Source organism: Lepisosteus platostomus, chromosome 13 (assembly GCF_059453375.1).
Source record: "Lepisosteus platostomus isolate fLepPlt1 chromosome 13, fLepPlt1.hap1, whole genome shotgun sequence".
NCBI classification, from domain to species: Eukaryota; Metazoa; Chordata; class Actinopteri; order Semionotiformes; family Lepisosteidae; genus Lepisosteus; species Lepisosteus platostomus.
The window spans coordinates 7,485,905-7,506,016 of record NC_142623.1 but is presented as its reverse complement, the minus strand read 5'-3'; the positions used below and the strand labels follow the sequence as shown (position 1 = coordinate 7,506,016).

Below are 20,112 nucleotides of genomic sequence, written 5' to 3'. Positions count from 1 at the left end.
AATACTGAATATTCAGCATAGTTTTTTTTCCCACATAACGATACTTTAGACTTACTGTAATAAAACCGATAAAGACCTTTTCCTTAATTATAAGTTTGGGCTTTATGACTTGTTCCATTACAGCTCGCATGCTTTCAGATCCGCCCTCACTGACTGATTTCAGTGACGGCTAGTGATAATTAAGTAACAAGTTCCAGCTGGCAGACAATACATTTTCAGTTTAGGTGTTGATGCATTTTAAGTTTAGCTGCTCAGGGCAAAGACCCGCTCTTTTCTGAAAGCTGATCTGGACCCAGTTGACAACCGTAGCAGTACCTGATCCTCGTGCAAGCAATCCGATCATCTCGGAATAATAATAATAATAATAATAATAATAATAATAATAATAATAATAATAATAACAATCGGGTCTTGAGGAGTTAAATCAGCTAGTTGCTCGGCTACATGCCAGGTCCAGGTCAGAAGCACCTCTTCAAGTGCCGGTTCTGTAATGAGACCCCGAACCGGGCCAGCATGGGACAGTCTGCATCCGAGAGCCGGCTGGTCCCTGAGGGTTCCAGACCGCGTCCTGTCACTATTCTCGTCCCCGCCACGCAGAGCGCAATCTGCTCCAGAGTTATTTGCGTGTTTTGCGTAGGATTGAAGCGAAACGCTTAGCTTCCAGGCACGTTTCGGGCTATGCTGGGCACTTGTCTCAATCTGGCAGTAAACTGTAGACACCACGTGATATCTTAAAAAGCAGTTTTGGGGTCATCTCGTTATAACATCTAACCCGTATCGTTACGTGTGACTGGCGCAACTGCCGTGATGCCTCTGGGCGATGGGCTGCGTCCGTTTGAGTCCGTCTCGCTTGGTCCGGGCGGGATCACGAAATCAAAGTGCGAATTCATTCAGAGTTCAGATAGGATGCTTAACTGACACGGCGAGCGACTTGGACGGACATCAACTATTTAAAACAATCGCAGCTGACTGCTCGTGATTTAAAACACAGCGTGGAATGAATCAGTCCCATCGTGTCACACACATGAGCACGGTTCTCCAAACGACGGTGCCAGGAGCCAAGAACAGCTCTGCTGCTTTTTCAAATCAGTCCTGTATTCGGCAATTGTCCAACGAATCATTTTGTGGTGTAAATGTGTATTATCGAACGCATAAAAGCACAATTTGACATAAGGTAGCACTTTTAAAGACCTTTCATAACGCTTTTTATCATCAGTTTGGGTACAACCAGCTTTATGGTGCAGTATAATGCATAAACGTTCCTACTTTTCGAATCAAAGGGTATAAAACGATATTTATCGTTGAAGTGGAAGGTCTGATTTCACGCCTAAACTGACTACTTCTTATTTTTAATCTTCAAACAGCTAGACAACGGAGTGGTAAAGTCGAGCGGTCGTGCGATTTTCGCAACAGGGCGATTCCAAGCCCTCCCGTGTCAGCTACAGTGTGTCTTTAAGAAAGATGGTACCCCTGGTGTCCACTGCCCCTCCCCCGTTATTTCCCGCCGCTGTGATTGTGAGGGTTGTGTTTAATCCCATTGTTTGAGAGAGATCTCCGCACCAACCACCGTGAGCATCAAACACTGAGGTGGCCAGCTCGCTGCTTTCACATGGAAATCAGGCTGAGCAGTTCACACACAAGAGCCTCTGAGATGCAAAAGGCGTCCGCCAGACCAGCACTCCAGACGGCACGCAGCGCAGGGGACGAGTTCTAAGACAAGTTTCACCGCGGAAACCGAAGCAGACCCGCAATCTCCTCTCGCTGTTACTTTCTGACCAGGAGCTAAGCTTTTAAAAAAATATATTTCGCTGTATTAAGCGCGTCCGGAGTCGGGCGCAACAGCAGCGCGCTCGGACCCAGTTTGCTCAGCGGCGGGCGGGGGTATTTCAAATTAAAGAACATGAGAAGCTAGTTTCAGGAGCCGCATTGAAAAGACCTCAAAAACGTTTAATTTCCGTTACTTTTTTTCTGGTTCTTTTTTTTTTGTGGTTTTGCTTAACTCTACCCACAGACAACTACTTTTACTGAAGAAAGTAACAGGTTTTATTTTTTTTTATTCTCAATTAGTGGTTGTTGTTAGGGTTTTTTTTTTTGGTGTGTGTGTGTGTGTTCCGTTCAAAATGTTCAGCGCCGTCGTCCGAGTGAGCCTGTGCGCGCTGCTGCTCTCGCCGGGGCTGTGCGGCGCCTGTCCTTTCCCGTGCGAGTGCTCGGAGGCGGCCAGGACGGTGAAATGCGTCTTGAAAGACCTGAAAGACATTCCCGCGGGCATCCCGGGGTACACGAGGAACCTCTTCATCACGGGGAACCAGATCAGACGAATCGGGCCGAAGTCGTTTCAGGGGCTGGAAAACGTCACCACGCTGTCTTTGAGTAACAACAGGTAAGGCCAGGCATTCGGACTCCACAGCCGAAAATCAGTGTCTCTTTTCCCTTGCCTGTCAGCACGGAATGAATCTTTACGTATTCCCATGCATTGAAATAACGGCTTTACGGCTTCATTCCCCATGTGCTTGTTTCGACCGGTGTGCTGAATAGCACAGCCTGCTTCGTTTGGCGCAGCAGACGTCACCACCCAAAATTTAATTTTGAGCCACAGATAAGTTCAGAAATCGACACCTGTGTGGCAATAATTTGCTTCAAAGATCGGAGTGTCACAATCGGCAGAATTGGAGGTCATAAAATTGGTCAGAACGTCTTTTATTATTCTATTTGTATCACCCCTTTTCATATCTTTCCTCTTTACCGAGAATTAAAAAAACAACAACTTGAAAATAGCCTTACATGTATATATGCAAAAATAACATTGTGTCAGTGGCATGCAGATGTAATCTATAATCTACCTTCCTTAAAGCATCACCCAATGCTCTGGTCTCTAACCTTAATTTTAAACGTCGATTTGCTGCGTTTGACGTTAAGTGGAAACAGTTTGTAAGTTGTGAATGTTGCTGATTTTTTAAAAGTTATCTAAATGTCATTTAACGTTTATACTCAAAATGATTTTGTGAAGAACCGCCTTTTGAACAATTTGAATCGCAGATTTAAAATGTGCTGCGCCCTACAAGAAGAGGTTCTTTTATCACCCGGTCTGTCACCTCTTTTTACGCGACCAGAGTGCTTTGATCGACAGCCGGTTTAACCAGGAGTATGATGATCTGTTACATGCTTGTCCTTTACATCTTGCGGGTATAATAGAAGTTCACTTCCATTAGAGAACACGATCAAATTTCTCCATCAAAAAAAAAATCTCGTTATCCATTTAAAAAATGCTCTGTTATCCAGTTATGACGCAAAACGCCAATTGCTTTGGAACATCTTACGAACGATTTGTCAATGTACACACTATTTGTAATACATCTCTGTAAATCCAGCACGTTGTATTAAAACACATCTCAGTCACTTAAAGGTAAAAAGCTTTGTCATATTTGAAACGTTGACCCTATTTCCTCATATATTACCAAGACTTTATTTTTGACTCAATTAGTGTATATTAATATTAAAGATTCAACACATAGTTTCCAGGAAAATGGTTTACCCTCTTCCATTGCATTATCATGGACAACGTATTATTAATTTATTAAAATGATAAGGAGTTTCATCAAGAGATCTAGAATATAGTCAATTTTGAAGAACCAGTTTGAAAACTCCCAACAAACAGCTGCCCATAAAGACTAACAGGCTGGATGAGTTTAGAATAAAGAAGAATTGGTTTATGGGCATGTGCAATTAGTGGTTATGTGCAAAAATGAAAGGTATTGTGCAATTATAGGGGCTTTGGGTGAATGTTTGGGGAAATCAACTTTCACATTCTGGAATACCTGTAATTACTGTGCACGGGTTGAGATCTTTTATGTGACTTTATACTTATTTTGAATGTAATGTTTATATAGACCGTTTGTTTTTTTGTAAGTCTCTGTGTTTGTAAAACATAGCTGCTTGGGTTCAAACAAACCTCAGAGGAATCGGATGATAGAGTATTACCGTACCGTAATGGGGGCGGAATGCGGGGCAGCTGTGAAGAAACATCGAGTCTGGACTGCTCGGCGTCGCGGTCGCCCGCTCTGTGTAACCTCTTTCCCCGTCGCAGGATCAACACGGTGGAGTCGCGGGCGTTTGCCGGCCTCCGCAGCCTGCGGTCCCTGGACCTCAGCACCAACCAGCTCTCCGGCATCCACCCCGAAGCCTTCCTCCTGGAGAACAGCTCCCTGCAGGAGCTGGATCTCAGCCAGGCTCTCTACAACCACTCGGCCGTCACCCCGCTGGCCTCCTCCCTGCGGCTGGGCGGGGGCCGGGGCCTGGGGCGGCTACTCCGGCTGGACCTGTCCGACAACGGGCTGATCTTCCTGCCGCCGGGCATGTTCGCCAACCTGTCGGGCCTGCAGCAGCTGGACCTGAGCAACAACTCCCTGGTGGCCATCATGGACTCCACGTTCCTGGGCCTGGACCTGCGCAAGCTGGACCTCAGCCTGAACGCCTTCAAGACCTTCAAGGAGGACAGCCTGCGGGAGCTGGGGGGACAGAGGCAGGCCCAGATCCTGCTCAGGGACAACCCCTTCGTGTGCAACTGCGACGTCGAGGACTTCGCCCGCTGGCTCAACTCCACCAGCGGGGTGCCGGACGCGGACAGGCTGGTGTGCGTGGACCCCAGGGAGCTCCACAACGTGTCCCTCCTGAGCCTGGGGGAGCTGGCGCTGGAGTGCCACGCCAGCAAGGGCGCCGACCTGGCCCTGCAGACCTCCTACGTCTTCCTCGGCATCGTGCTGGGCATCGTGGGGGTCATCTTCCTCTTCGTCCTCTACCTCAACCGGAAAGGGATCAAAAAGTGGATCTACGAAACTAGGGACGCCTGCCGGGAACTCATGGAGGGGTACCATTATCGGTACGAGATCGAGTCTGACCCCCGACTGGCACAGATCTCCACCACCTCTTCAGACTTGTGATACCGAGCACCCTGGGGCCCACGCCCTCTCTTCCTCTCCTTCTGCATAAGGATTTTTCAAATGGATTTACAGGGATTTATTAGACTGGTAAATACACGTATGCTATCTGTACATAAATGTATAAATTTCGAAAATGCACAACTTTTTTCTGGTGGAAGCATGTTCCGAATCGCATTTTCCTTTTCAACTTTTTAAAAAAAAAATGTTCTTCACATGCATGATCCCGGATTATGCTTGGGCATTCCATTTGTATTATTAGGAACCCGTTCATATTGTAGGTGCCGGCCAGTAAAAACAAAGGCATTTAGTACTCTCATGTGGTAGGCAGGTGTTTCATGAGTGCGCTTACTTAGATGTGTCCACCACTGCCAACAGTAGATTTCTGTATCTGGTCATCATGCATATAAGTGCCTTGGTCTATCGGTCCCATAACGTAGCTGGACCACTTTTCTCTGCCTGGCCTTCCTCAGGTGTGACTCAGGTGGTGTACAGAGCTGTGGTGAAGAGGGTAAGAAGTCATTCCCCAGCAGGTATTAATACAATTACTGTACAACTCTGGGTCTCAAAAGCATGTTCCATTTAAACTCAGGCCTAGATAATCAATTGCCTAAGCCTGATGATTGATCATGCAGTTTTGACATTCCCTGCAGATCCATATCGTAAAGGTTTTATGGTCCAAATACTAGACAAATTGGTGAAGCATTTTATTGAAGCATTCCTGTTTTCATTCAAATTTAAAGGGAATGTAGATTTGCTTCAGATTTGAGAATTCGGATTTTCTTGCTGTTGTGCCAGTGGTTTTAGCAATTGGGAAGCATCGCTGCATCTTTTGGCAGGCTTCACGTTGTTTTGAATTTAAAGAACCAGTGGTCAAAAAGCTCATTAGCTGCAGGGAAGACCTGAAGAGGAAATGTTGGGAGACCATCTGAAGTATGGAAACTGTTTCTGAATTAGAAAAGGTTTGTCGACTCAGAGGAGACGACTGGTTCCTTAAATTCAGATTCGACCCCAGAGAAAGTTGAAATGCTCAGATTAAGATAAGGGGACATTTCTTGTTGTTACTTCTTTGATATTTTAAATGTGATTAATTCTGCCGTAATGTGATAGATAAATAAATAAAATGAGGATAAGTACGTTTTTTGGAGAACATGCCTTTGATTTGCATGCACTTGTATGTTTGGAAAAAACAAGCAATAATTTTTTTAAATATTTCTAGTATGAGAACTGCCTATCTAAGGAGATGCATGAGTAACACTTTGTTGATTTCATGTTTCTTGGTCTTTATAACAGAATATATAATTTTAGAGATATATTAATTTGGACTAAATGCCAGTAGTAATTTCTGATTGGATTCTTTACCTTACTGTTTGTTCTGTCCTTACAAACGTTTTCAAAATCATTTTATATGATACTCTTTATTGGAATAGGCTTGCAGTGAATGAGGGGGTACAAATCAAGCAGAAATGACAAAAGCCAGTCCTCCAGCATATACTGTATATAATTGAGTATGTAAATATCAATCTAGGCTAATTCTTTGACACTTTTAGAATGGCACCACTTTGAAAATAGATCCTGTCCTTGCTTTCAATATTTTAAAAGAGAATTCAGTTACTGAAGTGAAACAATATAAAGATTATTGACCTGTCATGCGAGAAGGTTTAAATTCAATTAAAAATGGGTAAGGGCAGTCAGTGAGTCTTGCTGCTGAAAGAAAGTGTGGCTTTGTAGCACCACAGGAGCAAATATCCTTCACTGTGGCCATCAGACTGTCCTCCAGAACTCCTGCTACACAAATTGTCGTGAATTTGTCATGGCACATCTCGGTGGCCATGGTGCAGCACTAACTGCTGATGATTACATTACAAGATGAAGATGGACATCACACCAGCCAGTAGTGAAGGGTGCTGTAAAAAAAGGTCTCCAGCCTTGGTCATTGAAAGCTCATTGCTATATTCTAAAGATGAATTAGTTCCAATATTCCAGACTTCCCTGGTATGAGCACAGGCAGTCCTTTGGGTGATGACTTAGCCAAATGGCATGAATGTGGTCTTCGAAGATCAGTGATGGGATCTGTGATGATGGGTTCAACATATGGAAAGTGGGAGGGGGTTGCTAGTGTGGACTTGTGAGGAAGGAAGTAACAGGGTAAATACTTGGACCAAGGGCTGTGTGTTTAAAAAGTCTCTTCAATGATGCAAGACAAAGGGAACCCCATAATGACCTCTTCACCCCTAGGAGTTAGGGTTGGAAAATTGGGCTTAGGAGTAATTTGCTTTGTATATCACCATGAAGTTAGTTAAAACGTTAAAATCACTAAGGATAGTTCTATTCTCACATGAGGGCTGGAAGAAAGCCAGAATCAATGTTCATATAAATTTGTTAAATTTCAAACAATAAAATGACATGGTAGAATTTGTTGCACCCTTGACTGGAAAGCTGATGGGTATTACTTAGAGCTGACTAAATGTACTGTCATGAGTGACCCCAATAGTGGTGATAAGCCATTCGCAAACCCAACACAATTCTAGCAAGACTGGAATGGAATTCTTCACATGAGTTTTTATTTCTGGCTTCTCACCATGTGCTAAACTCTTTTTGAAGTAGGGATTTTCATTTCATTGTGGATTTGTAATCGGGCAAATGGCACAAAATCCAGAGTGCAAGCTCTTACTAATTGTTTTATTGTTCTAATAAGAGATTGGTTCATGCATTTCTGGTATTAAGGTCTTATGCATTCCAATCTCATGCCGAAGTTTTGATATGTTGTGTGAAAGGAGTAAGCCTATGTTTAGCATGCTGGGAAAAAAAGATACAATAAAAAATGATTGTTAATATGACTGTTTTCTTTCCTTAGTGGTAGGCTGAACATCATCCACAGCAATTCGCTCACTGTATTTGCCTTTTTGAATATCATTGCAAAGCCACATTTCATCAATTTATCTTCTGACCACTTCATCCAATACAAAGTTTTGGGGAGCCAGAGCCTATCCCAGCAAGCACCAGGCACAAGGCAGGTCTTTCTGGACCGGACGCCAATCCATTAAAGGGCACACACAGACACACACACTCACATCAGGGACAGTTTTCCCAGAAGCCAGTTGACCTACCAGCATGTCTTTGGACTGTGGAAGAAAACTGGAGCCCCAGGAGGAAACCCACATGAACACAGGGGTTCAGATCTGGACCTGGGGTGCTATCTGCATGGAGTTTTAGTGTTCTCCCCATGTTTGCATGGGAAATGCTCACTACAGCACCACCATGCTGCCCAAGCCACCTTCTGTGTTTTTCACATTTTTGGTGTCCATATGTAAAATTCTAAAGATTCACAAGGCTGATGATTTGTATTTTGGAATATGTTGCCTGCACCTGGGCTGAACTCCAGGGAGCACCACTATTGACATTTTGAGAATCGGGCTCGGTAGATTGAAAAGGGAGGGAACCCAGAGCAGTAATCTTGTCTCTCACAGTCAGACCCACTTAGGCATCCCGTCTGGGCTGAATAAAAAACTGCCTTAAACTCATGCCTTCCTCTCTAACATCAACGCTGCAGGATGTGGAAAACATCCTCTGGCCTACAAAAAAAACAAAGAGTTTGTCAGATTGAAATAATAAAATTTACAAAGAGACCGCTTCGTTTTCCGAAAGAGGATTCTGGTTTTGCACACATTGACATCATTGTGGGTTTACACTGACAGAAGTGTCAGCTACAAGGAGACATGCAGTGCTCTTAAGTGCGAAGATCTATAGTAATATTCTCACAGTGCTGCCTCCATGATCTGATTTCTGTTCTCTTCTGCACGAGTTCTAGTGTAACATAGGAAGCCTGATATCGACAGACCACCGTGTCCTAATTCACCCTATATTTCAAATGCTCTAGCTTATGTCACTATCACTCTTAATAGAGGCCCACAGTGTTAATACAAGTTGCTTGTCATTTATTGGAAACTCCCAGATTGCCTGAACAGCATTTTTAGATCTGCCCATTACTTAATAGTGAATGTTTAAAAGCACCTTATTCATTCCTAAATAAATGCATAAGCTTGTACATATACCACAAGTTGGTTGTGATAAAACTAAAACTTTTTAGAGACTAGATTTTAGACTACACTCAAAAAGACTATTAGCAAAATTATTTATAGGTGGTCCTTATTAATATTTTGAAATGCTGTCCTAACTCTTTCAACGATCGTTTACTGATATCAGTCTGTGAACAAGAGGAGATAAGTGTACATTTTCTTCATCGCATCTTTAGTGCAAAAACAAGAAACGAATGTGGACAGTTTGAGTACCTCTTGCAATGCATGATCGGCTTCATCTGATACATTACACCCTTGACAATACAACATGCCTGATGCCTCAATGGATAGTTTCTCCAGTGCTTAGAGAAACCTGGCCGTTCCACCCAGCTACTAGCACACTATGCTTGGGTCCCAGCTGGCTAGTGACATGACCGGGACTTGAATTGGTGATGTCTGAGCCACAGACCTCACCTTGTGCCCCAGGAGCTCTTCTTTAGCATGTGAGCCACTAGAGAGCACTCTGCAATTCAATTCTTTCCCAATGGACTACTGTGTATGTACTGTATATATGAAAATATATAACAAAGCCTTTGATTTGGTGGCACAGTGGCACAGTGGTTCAATTCCAGTCCTGGTGTTCCATCTGCGTGGAGTTTTTGTGTTCACACCTTGTTCATATGGATTAAAGTACTGGGCAACATGGCGACACAGTGATTAGTATGGCAGCCTTGCAGCGCTGGGGGCTTGGGTTCCATTCCTAGGGGTCTGCCTGTGTGGAGTTTGTAAGTTCTCCCTGTATTCACATGGGTTTCCTCTGGGTGCTCTGGTTTCTCCACACAGTCCAAAGACATACCGGTAGAATAACTGCCTTTTAGTTCAACTGTCCCTGGTGCGAGAGTGTGTCTGTGTGTGGACTGGCATCCTGGCCAGGGTGTGTTGTGCCTTGTGTCCATTGCTTGCTGAGGTAGCGTGCCCGTGGCTCTGACTTGGATAAAGCAGTTAGAAAATGAATGGATGTAAGGCAGTGATCTGCGCATTTTGCTTCCATGTTGCTGTGTACTTTCTTTAGAGGAGCACAGCAGAGACCTCATCTAATTCGATCCCAAATGGTTTTTCCATTGCTGTTCCCAATGCACACAGAGAATGTTTATGGATTGCTTTTGTGTCATTCCAATATTGGGATTTTTAAATACATAAAAGCAGAAACTACCGCAGATCTGAGAAAAGAAAGTTGACTTCACTCTTTTATATTCTCCTCAGTGGCTGGAAAGCTATAAATATATTTTGGAGGCTTTATAAGGCATCCATTTTCAATTTTTGTCTGCAACAATTAGCCCTTTCTGTATGGATCGAGTTCAATTACTCTGAACATCTTGCTACCATTAAGTGGGTTAAATGGCTTTGTTAGTCAATATGGCTTAAAAGTATATATGACATCTGCAAATAATTGAACATCTTAAAAACCACAACAGTCTTTGCTGTAATGATGAAGAGAGCAGCGTTTTGATTCGCCACAGACTTTCGATTGGTAAACAAAGTTTTAAATAACAAGAGCCTAGCTTTGCGTTCAGTCATTTTGCATTTATTTTTTTCTAAAAAAAGGAAACAGTGCAATTGTGACAAATACTCTTCGGTTCATTTTTTTCTTAGACCACGTTATTTCTCCACGTCATTTATTGTTAAGAAGATGAAAGTCAAATCCAGTGTATTTGGAAAATGGATTTCATAGTCAAGTAAATGTGCACTTTAGTGAGAAAAAAGGTGGCTCACTTTAAATATACATAAAGGAAATATACATATACAACCCAGCATCAGAGCAGATAAGACCACACCTTTTTTCCCAGCTTGGCTTTTCCTGTCCTGTGAAAACCGACGCTAACACTCAAGCAAACGCCTGATATTCGTACCTAGGGAATCGAAACATTACTGAAAAACTCGGGGAGCCATTTGTTAAATTACGTAATTTAAAGACTGTATAACCTGATATTAACAACAGGTTGCTTTATTAATTTACAAATTCTCAAGCAAGCGATGGCTATGAGTGGAAAGTATTCTGCGTAAAACTCAAGGTTGATATTGCCGGCAGAAGAAGGCACGGCGGTGTGCAAATGTGACACTTCACGATGCCGAGAGAACTGTACCAGGTTTGGGCATTGAACTTAAATGTTTATGTCGGCGTCCCCCAAAACCCGTCTCTGCTCTTCGGCGCTTTTCTTGTTCACCCAGCTCGGTCTTTCTCCCTCCCTCTTTTTGATGCTTTATAATGTAATATACAACATTAGTGGGCGAGAACTAGGGAAGAGCTAAAGAAATGGCTATTTCCGCTCCCTTTGTCTTTCTGGCAGGCTTTCTTGATCAATGGTCCTTAACTGCAGTTGATGCTGGGGGGCGGTAGGTACTCCCGGAAGACTCGCATTAACGCCTTCCTTACCCTAACACCTCATTTGTCTCATTAGCAGGGGAATTCGTCTGTTTCATTGACAGACTGCGGTAAGGTTGTTTCCACGGCGCCAGTTTTACTGCTCAAGACGGCTGAAGTATCGACCACGTTATGCCACTATCCCGTTTCAGCTGAATGAACATTACTTCGCACCGTTTTTTATGTACTGTATATTTTAATATGATAAATACATTTTGCAAAGGAACAGGTAATAGGTCCATGCTGAAAAGAGATGAAATAAAACACAACTTTTCGGCTGTGGAGCCTTATTTGGGTGGAAATATACATATACTTCTTCACACACAAAGAAGGCTTCACAGCCGAAACGTTGTGTTTTCTTTCTTCTCTTTTCAGCCTGGAATAAACATATTGTTCCTTTGCAGCCTACGCATGCAGAACTATGATAAATGTTGGCTATTAGCCATGCAATGAAAATGCCTGATCACTTCCCCTAACGTTAGTTGCCACTTTTAAACGCTATATTTGTACAACGAAAAACAACATCAGTACTGAGGAGGATAAGAGGTACAGCGTCATTTAGAAAATGTGCCATTAGTAACAATCTTCTACCCCATTGCTCAAATTGCTTAATTAAATTTTATCTTAAATTGCTAATGATTATAAAAAAATACAATAGACGTGAAAGAATAATCACAGATCATAAGCCAAGAGGAAAACGAAAATTGCACAGTTTCTTGTGGTGGGCGTGCCGTTACAAATTTAATGTCACTGCACAGCCATTTTTCAAGGAGTATCTCACCTGCTTTAGGGAAAAATGATTTCACAACTATTTGTCACGAGTGCTTTGGGTACACGTTTGTGGGGTCTCGTAGTTCTAAAAGAGTTAGAACAATAAAGAAATAATGTTGTTATTTATACAGGAGACCAGGTAATAGTGTGACGGATTATGAATTAATTACATGTGGCTTTATTTATGACGACTATTTGCAGTCTTCCATCTCTATATATAAAGACGTGCAGCCTGTTTCAGGATTGCCGGTATAGCGAGAGATGAATAGATTTGTCAGCTTCAAAACCGGCATTCACTTCGTCCTTGTCAGAGTCGCCGCAATCCGATGTCTATACCATACACTGAGCGCATCGCCAGTGCTTCGCAGAGAACACACAAGCACACAGGGACAATTAAGAGACACTAATTATCCTAGTCAGCATCATAATTTCGGAGAAAACTAGAGTACTCTAATACGATGGGAACATACAATCATTACAGATAAAAAAAAACAGTCCAGAATTGAGCCCAGGACTAAAGTCGTGCAAGTACAATTCTCTCGTTTTGAAAGTCTAGGTGTACAACAGGATTTTTGTGCGTTTTTTTAAGAGTAACATTGGTACAGTAATAGTGATAAAAAGTCTTCATGGCTTCAACTACCTACTACTAATAATAAAGGGTTGTCATTCCAGTATTTGCATTTGCCTCTAAAGGCTTATTCTAAATAAAGGCTTATTTATTGTATAAAATTCTCACAGGACAGGTTTCAAAGTTTCTTTTTGAGAAAAATGGCACCAATTTTCAAAGAAGGAAAAAACTCCCAATTTCCTATCACGTACGAAGAGAGAGAAAAGTAGTTTTATGTATTCACATTTGTCACGCTAGATTTACATCTGTAAATCTTTGCAATGGCTTTCAGAAAAAAAGGATAAGATGAACTTTATTGTCTCTAAGAGGAAACCTTTTATAGACACATAGCACTATTAACTCTGCATTTCAGAACCCCCAAACGTGTTTCAGAATTCAGATTGATTGCTGTTTGGAAAAGATCAAATGTCACTTATAGCAAAAAAAGCTTTGAAATTGACCCTGAGTGTCAGTGTAAAGATTGTACTGAATCCACAGTGTGGATTGTAGGATATAGGTTCTGCCTGAACACTGGGAACGTTTTTAATCCAAATGGATTTTTGAAAGACTCTCAATGGAGAGAGGCTTACCTGTCTAAGTGTGCTTGCTTTTTCATTTTTTAACCATCACTTCTGCCTTCCTGAGGAATTCTGTCAGCAGGCAATTTAAACTGGAGCAGCACTCTGTCTCCTCAAGCTAATTTAATTCCAGCAGTGGCAACAGAGGGTTAATGGTGTGAGCATAGGTTTTATTTTGCAGCAACAGCAAAAACGATATTTAAAGTACAGGAAAACCGACTTTCACATAAAGGGTAGCCGACAAGACATAAAAGAGATACATTGGCAGTTCTGGGTGAGTATGAAACTGCTGGATTTATGAGAAGAATGCTAATTTTAAGACTTCAACCACAACAATATTATAATGTCCCACAGATGTCTCCTAAAAACGTAACCCTAAGCTTTAATTAAAGGGGTGTGTGCATCTTTTGAAGTCATTGTTTCAATACAGCGGGTATGTAACCAGAGACAAGTTTCAAAATCCCTCTTTGAGGTTGCTGTGGAGGAAAAGTGGAGACTATTTTCGCTGAGCAACTCTCACTGAAGTTTCTTTTTCATCTAGCATGTAGTTTGTTTTAATATTCTTTTTCCAGTTTTCAGTTTTGTAACATAAACACACACAACTTCAGCTGTGTCAGCACTGCCTTAGTGTTCAATGTAAGATATATATATAAAAAAACAAAAAGATGTACTTTTATAGTCTCTGCTGCTGTATATATTGCAGAGGGTACATTACACAGTCAGCGATCTCATGTTTTCCGGCCAGAAGCCATGTCACCCCGCAACCCACAACAGGTAGCCAACTGAAGCTCAGCAGGTGTGAGTCTGATCCGGACCTGAATGGAGACCTCTTGGGGAAAAACTAAGGTTGCCATTGGAAGAGGTGTTAGTGGGGCCAGCAGGGGGTGCTCACCCTCTGGTCTGTGTGGGTCTTAATGCCCCAGTACAGTAACGGGGACACTATACTGTAAAAAGGCGCTATCCTTCGGATGAGATGTAACACTGAGGTCCTGACTCTCTGGTCATTAAAAATCCCAGGGCGTTTCTTGAAAAGAGTAGGGGTGTTATCCCTGGTGTCATTGCCAAATTTCCCCCTGGCCTTTACCAATCACAGCCTCCTAATAATCCCCATCAATGAATTGGCTTCACCACTCTGTTCTCAGTGTGAGCTGAGCGTACTGGTTCATTATTGCTGCCGTCACATCATCCAGGTGGGGCTGCACACTGGTGGTGGTGGTGGAGGGGAGTCCCCATTACCTGTAAAGTGCTTTGAGTGGAGTATCCAGAAAGGTGCTATATAAGTGTGAGGAATTATTATATTAAAATATACAGCGCTTTCACACTACAGAATAAATCAATTGTGACAAAGCACAAAGCAGAAACTTGAGCACTCACAAACCCATCTGTACCTGGCAGCAGGCCTTGTGTGCCACGCAGTGCCAAATATAAAGGGTCAAGCTGAAGGTATATTCCTGCCCTTTTATAGTCACGAACATATTGTGATCCGTGCTCATACAATTCAGGAGTCTTTTGTCACAGTTTATGATTTTATTCTCTTGCAGTGCACAAATGGCGCAGTGCAGAAAACAAAAGACCATCATTAATGCTCAGTTCTCATGTATCACAGGTGGAGAGGTAGCACTGGAGGGAAGGATGAAACCAGCCATCCAAAGCCTGGAAAATTAATGGAATTTTGAAAGTCATACAGCTGAATATGACAGTAAAACACACAGGTGTTGTGAGACTAAACTCGCAGAAATCCATCCATCCATCCATCCAGTTTCTAACTGCTTTATCCGGTTCAGCGTCGCGGGGAGGCCAGAGCCTATCCCAGCAAACAACGGGTGCAAGGATACACCCTGGACACCAGTCCATCACAGGACACACACACTCACACACCCTGGATGGGACTCCAGTCCATCACAGGACACACACAGACACACACACTCATACACCCTGGATGGGACTCCAGCCCATCACAGGACACACACAGACACACACACTCACACATCCTGGACAAGACACCAGTCCATCATAGGACACACACACACACACACACACACACACACACACACACACACACACACACACACACACACACACACTGTGGACAAGACACCAGCCCATCACAGGACACACACAGACACACACACACTCACACCAGGGCCAACTTTCCCTGAAGTCAATTAACTTACCAGTATGTCTTTGGACTGTGGGAGGAAAGCAAAGCACCAAGAGGAAACCCAAAAGAACACATGGAGACTAAGAAGCTCCACACACGACGGTAATCGAACTGGGGTCCCAGCGCTGTGAGGGTGAATGAATATAAAACATTTTTAAAAATCAATATATATTTAAAAGTTAAAAATGGAAAAAGGTAAAAAGCATTCAGGTTACTTCTACTATGTTTGAAAAGAATAGCTTCATGAAAGGAGCTGCTCACTATAGCTCAATCAGCTTTGCATCATTTGTATGCACAGTGGTCCGTTTCCACCTATGATTCTATATTGTGCATTTTTCTTTACTTACTGCCTCTCCGTGTAAGGTACTGTCCGTTACTTCTTAATTACGTACAGAATCGTACCACCATCTGCTCTTTTTTTAATAAAAGAATTGTCTATGTCTTCTATTTTTATGAAATTGCACATCTTATATTCCGAAAATTCCAAATGTTTGTTTTTTAAAATTATAATAAAACATAAATCATTTGGTACGTGTTTTTTATTTAGATTCTAATGGTACAAACCAGTGCATCACATAATAGTATTCTGCATAAGACACAAAGACAGGAAGAGAGAAACTTTATAATTTACACTATAGAAATAAATTAAAGTGCTTTAGACATTAAACTGACAGCTAAGCAAATATTTATTGGTGAAGTAATGCCATTGGTTTTCAATTGTGTTTGTTGGCATGTTTTGCAAGCTCTAGGGATAGAGTGCATTCATGTATTAAAAATATTACTTTGGCCTTTTTCTATGAAGGAAAAGCACTTTTTGAATTTTCCCTACTTCATTATCTTACAATATTTATCAATACTGATGTATTGTGGGCAAGGCTTATATATCTTACCCCAGAATGCACTGCCAGGAAGAAAAGACAGAAAATTCCCATTGTTCCAAAAGGGATAATTAAGGCACCTCAGGCAAAGCATCTGGTCCTGCTTGGTAAATGTCATTTTTGTATGTATAGACCCAAAGGAGCATGACCTTAATAACTGCAGCAGGACCACAACAAGATACACAACAACAACAACGCAAGGTAGTTATGAAGAAAAACAACTAGAGTGGATTTAAAACCAATTCATAGCCTCAACCAAGTCAATTTCATAAACCATGCCCAGCAGAACGTCCTACATCCGCAGGCTGAAGGAAGAGACCCTTTTAAGTCTTTGAGAGAGCAGACCATGAGGGGAACGTATGCAAGTATTCAAAATTCAAAAACATCAGCCAATCAGACACCTTGATAATGATCAGTCAAACACGAACTTGAGGACATACGTAGAAACTACTGAACTGTACGTGGCCATGCATTTAAAACCGAGTTGTGGGGGTGTGGAACAACTTACCTACACATGTTGTTGAAACTGATACCCTGATGTCTTTGAAGAAATGGCTGGATGAGATCCTAGGATGAATTAGGTATTAATTATCAAATGGGCTAGATGGCCTCCTCTCATTGGGAACTGGTCTTATGAATTGGTAATGAAATACGAGTAGCTGTGTCAGGCAGTTGTTGCATCAAAGATAGTATCAATATAGGAACAGGTAACAGGTTTATTCCATGCTGAAAAGAATAGAAAGGAAACAACATTTTGGCTGTGGAGCTGTGGAGGTGTGTGGAGAAGGCTCCACGGCCGAAACATTGTGTTTCTGTTCTTTTCTTTTGAGCATGGAATAAACCTGTTACCTGTTCCTTTGCAGCCTATGCATGCTGACGTAGCTACGTACTTGAACTAGTATCATTATAGCCTTGAAAAACAAAGCAATTCCCAACAAAAGCATTGAAGAACCATCATTTTAATATCAAGGTTACCAGCCAGAATTTGCCTTATCAGGAAATGTCTCATCTGTTCAAAATGTTTTATTGCACAGATGTTCCACATCGCACGCAGTGTTTTTCATGGGTGAGAGAATGTATTGGACTCAAAGTGTAATGGATTGTTACTCTATAAATGTGTGTTTGGCTGTATTGATTTTTGCGCAATTGGAATAGGAAGGTGCAGGCACAGCCCAGTGTGTTGAACACACGTCCCACATCACACAACTCCAAAAACAACAGTCACAACAAGATAAATGTATTTGCAGATGATGTGGCCATTAACTAGGTGGACCTTTGAGACTGTAGACTGTTTGTCAGGTGGTATTGTAGAATACCACCCTGACAAAAGGTGATTGTTGTATGTTTCACAACGTTAGATAACTTTACCCTTTGGTGCAGATGGATATCCACTTCTCGAACTGGTGCCTGCAGTGAGACCTTTGTGTCATACTTGTATTTGATGTAGCTGTGTGTCTTCTTCAGAGATGATAAGTGCTTCCTAGAGTTGGCCAGGTGGTGTCACTTCTGATGTAGATGAACAATACCCTGGACTAGGATCAAAGGTCGCACTGAATATCTGCCCAGTGTTCCTTTGAATAATACATTCGCAATAATTTAATTTTACTAGCAACCCACGATTATTTATTCATTCTAATTTCCTGTGTCATATTTTAGGACTCTTTAAATTCAACTGCTTCGTCATTTTATTTTATTTTATGTGTATATGAGATGTGTTTGACGACCTGCAAATATGTCTTAGAACTCGCAGTACATTTCTAAATGATATGCAGAGATTAACAGCTCCGTGAATTTGCCTCCCCCACAGACAGCACAAACGATGAAACCCGTTTGAGTCTCGTTTCTGCCGTTGTATGTAACGTTTCTGCGGCTTTCTTTCCTGAAATAGAGCGCCTTGTTTTTTCGGAGTCGTGACGTCACTCAGCCCCCCTACAATGTCGTAGGGAAACCAAACCGGTCTCATTCCTTAGTGCTACGTTTGCTGCTTTCGTTCCCGAGAACGTGAGTTCCGGTGAGTCACTTGAGATCTTTAGCACTTAATATTTTAATACCTTCGCAGTTTTTATTCTCATGGCGCCTCACTCGATATTACGCCTGGGGCGATGCATTTACTCCAACCTCTGAAACCCATACGTGCGTACACGATCTTCTGGTATGTTATGCAAAGTCCGTTGAATATTTAAAGGCAAGATAAAAGCTCCGTGAAGCTGCCCCCCTACAGACAGCACAAATGATATATCCAGCCTCATTCGTAAGTGCTACGTTTGTGCCGTTGAAAGTAGCGTTTGTGCCGCTTTCGTTCCCGAGATATAGCCCCTTGTTTTTCCGGTGATCACCTGACCATGCACGGCGACTTTGACCTCCAGTGACCCCATCTGCCGAGTTCAAGCGCTCTGTTACAGTTAAGCTCCTACCTTTAACATTTTAAAGACAATCAATATCCATAAACGTATGAGCCTCCTTAGATGTGAATAATACTAAGACATGACGCATGCCAACAAGTTAACCATCTATGACATAATTGTATGATTGTAAGATCTATGGTTTTTATTTTCTAAGGCATGGTTTCCTTTCTTTCCCTACCGTGACACACTGTTGCCAAACTCGTAACTGTGGGATACCATCGCGACAAAACCTCCGCAGCATGTCATGATAGGGACCGCATGTATATCGCGGCAGTGTATATCACGACTGGCGCCTTGGTTCCATGCCACCCTGGAACAGCTGTCGCAAAAGGTCTCATATCAGGACACGATATACCCAGATAGGGCGTGTAGCGATATATGGACTTTGTGTCGTGACATCCTGTCAATATATCCTGTCATGGTATGTCCTATTGCAACATATGGACTCCATGTGGGAGCTGGGCATTTTGTCGGGGTATGTCATATCGCGATATACTGGCTTCATGTCGTGACATGGACCTGATGGTTTTTGTCATATCACGATATATGGACTCCATGTCGCGACATGAGGGGCGGGCGTTTTAGCAGGGCATGTCATATCGCGATATAGGGCCTTTCATGTCGCGACATTGGGCAGAGGCATTTTTGCCGGGTTTGTCATATCGCGATATGCGGGCTTCATGTCGTGACATCGGAACGGGGCAATTTTATCGGGTATGTCATATCGCGATATATGGTCTTAATGTCGCGACAGCGGCGCCATGACAGTGATGCGCCAGTCGCGATGTGATCGTGATGCGCGCACTTCTATCATGACATGCTATCGGAGTCGTGACCGCGCTGTGGATGCCATGACATTCTTTGTCTGCTATTCAGTTTTGACTTCAGTGCGACTTCTCTTAGATTGATTAGTAATTGGAAACCAATGGATGTGTTACTGTATATCCAGCGTGATCATACAGCACACACAGTACACACGGAACCTCGGCTGTGGCGCTTTACCCAATCAGAGTGTCGATTCTCACTTTTCACCCAATCGCTGCCCGAACTATTCGGGGGTTTAGCCAATCACGGGTCTGAGAGCTGTTCAAGCAGCAGCGCCAGGTGGATCGGCTTGTTAACCGTCAATAAGAATGTATTTTTAAAATGCTTTACTTATTTGCAAAATAACTACATCGGCTTATTTTTTAACGTCTTCATTTTTTCACAATGTCCCGTATTCTGCGAAATAAATACATTTGCAATATAACTGTCTCCGCTGCTTTCTGTAACGAATACATGGTATTTGAACAATTGTAATCGTTTATTTAAGGTAGGGGAAACACCTTCTGCTTTGT

The 20,112-nt window shown here is 42.4% G+C and overlaps 1 protein-coding gene and 1 long non-coding RNA gene across 2 annotated transcripts; one reads left to right on the top strand and one right to left on the bottom strand.

Annotated features, from left to right (window-relative positions):
* Nucleotides 1-537: 537 nt before the first annotated feature.
* tpbg1b (trophoblast glycoprotein 1b) lies at nucleotides 538-7,769 on the top strand. Its single transcript, XM_088602884.1, has 2 exons — nucleotides 538-2,380; nucleotides 4,085-7,769. Exons 1-2 carry the CDS (start codon nucleotides 2,121-2,123, stop codon nucleotides 4,935-4,937), a joined length of 1,113 nt encoding a protein of 370 aa, XP_088459010.1. The 5' UTR covers nucleotides 538-2,120; the 3' UTR covers nucleotides 4,938-7,769.
* Nucleotides 7,770-14,700: 6,931 nt separating this feature from the next.
* On the bottom strand, nucleotides 14,701-16,939 carry LOC148649769 (uncharacterized). The gene is made up of 3 exons (XR_015926232.1): nucleotides 16,879-16,939; nucleotides 15,506-15,617; nucleotides 14,701-14,984 (listed from the first exon to the last, which is right to left on the bottom strand). It is a non-coding gene; the product is annotated as an uncharacterized LOC148649769 (long non-coding RNA).
* Nucleotides 16,940-20,112: the final 3,173 nt, after the last annotated feature.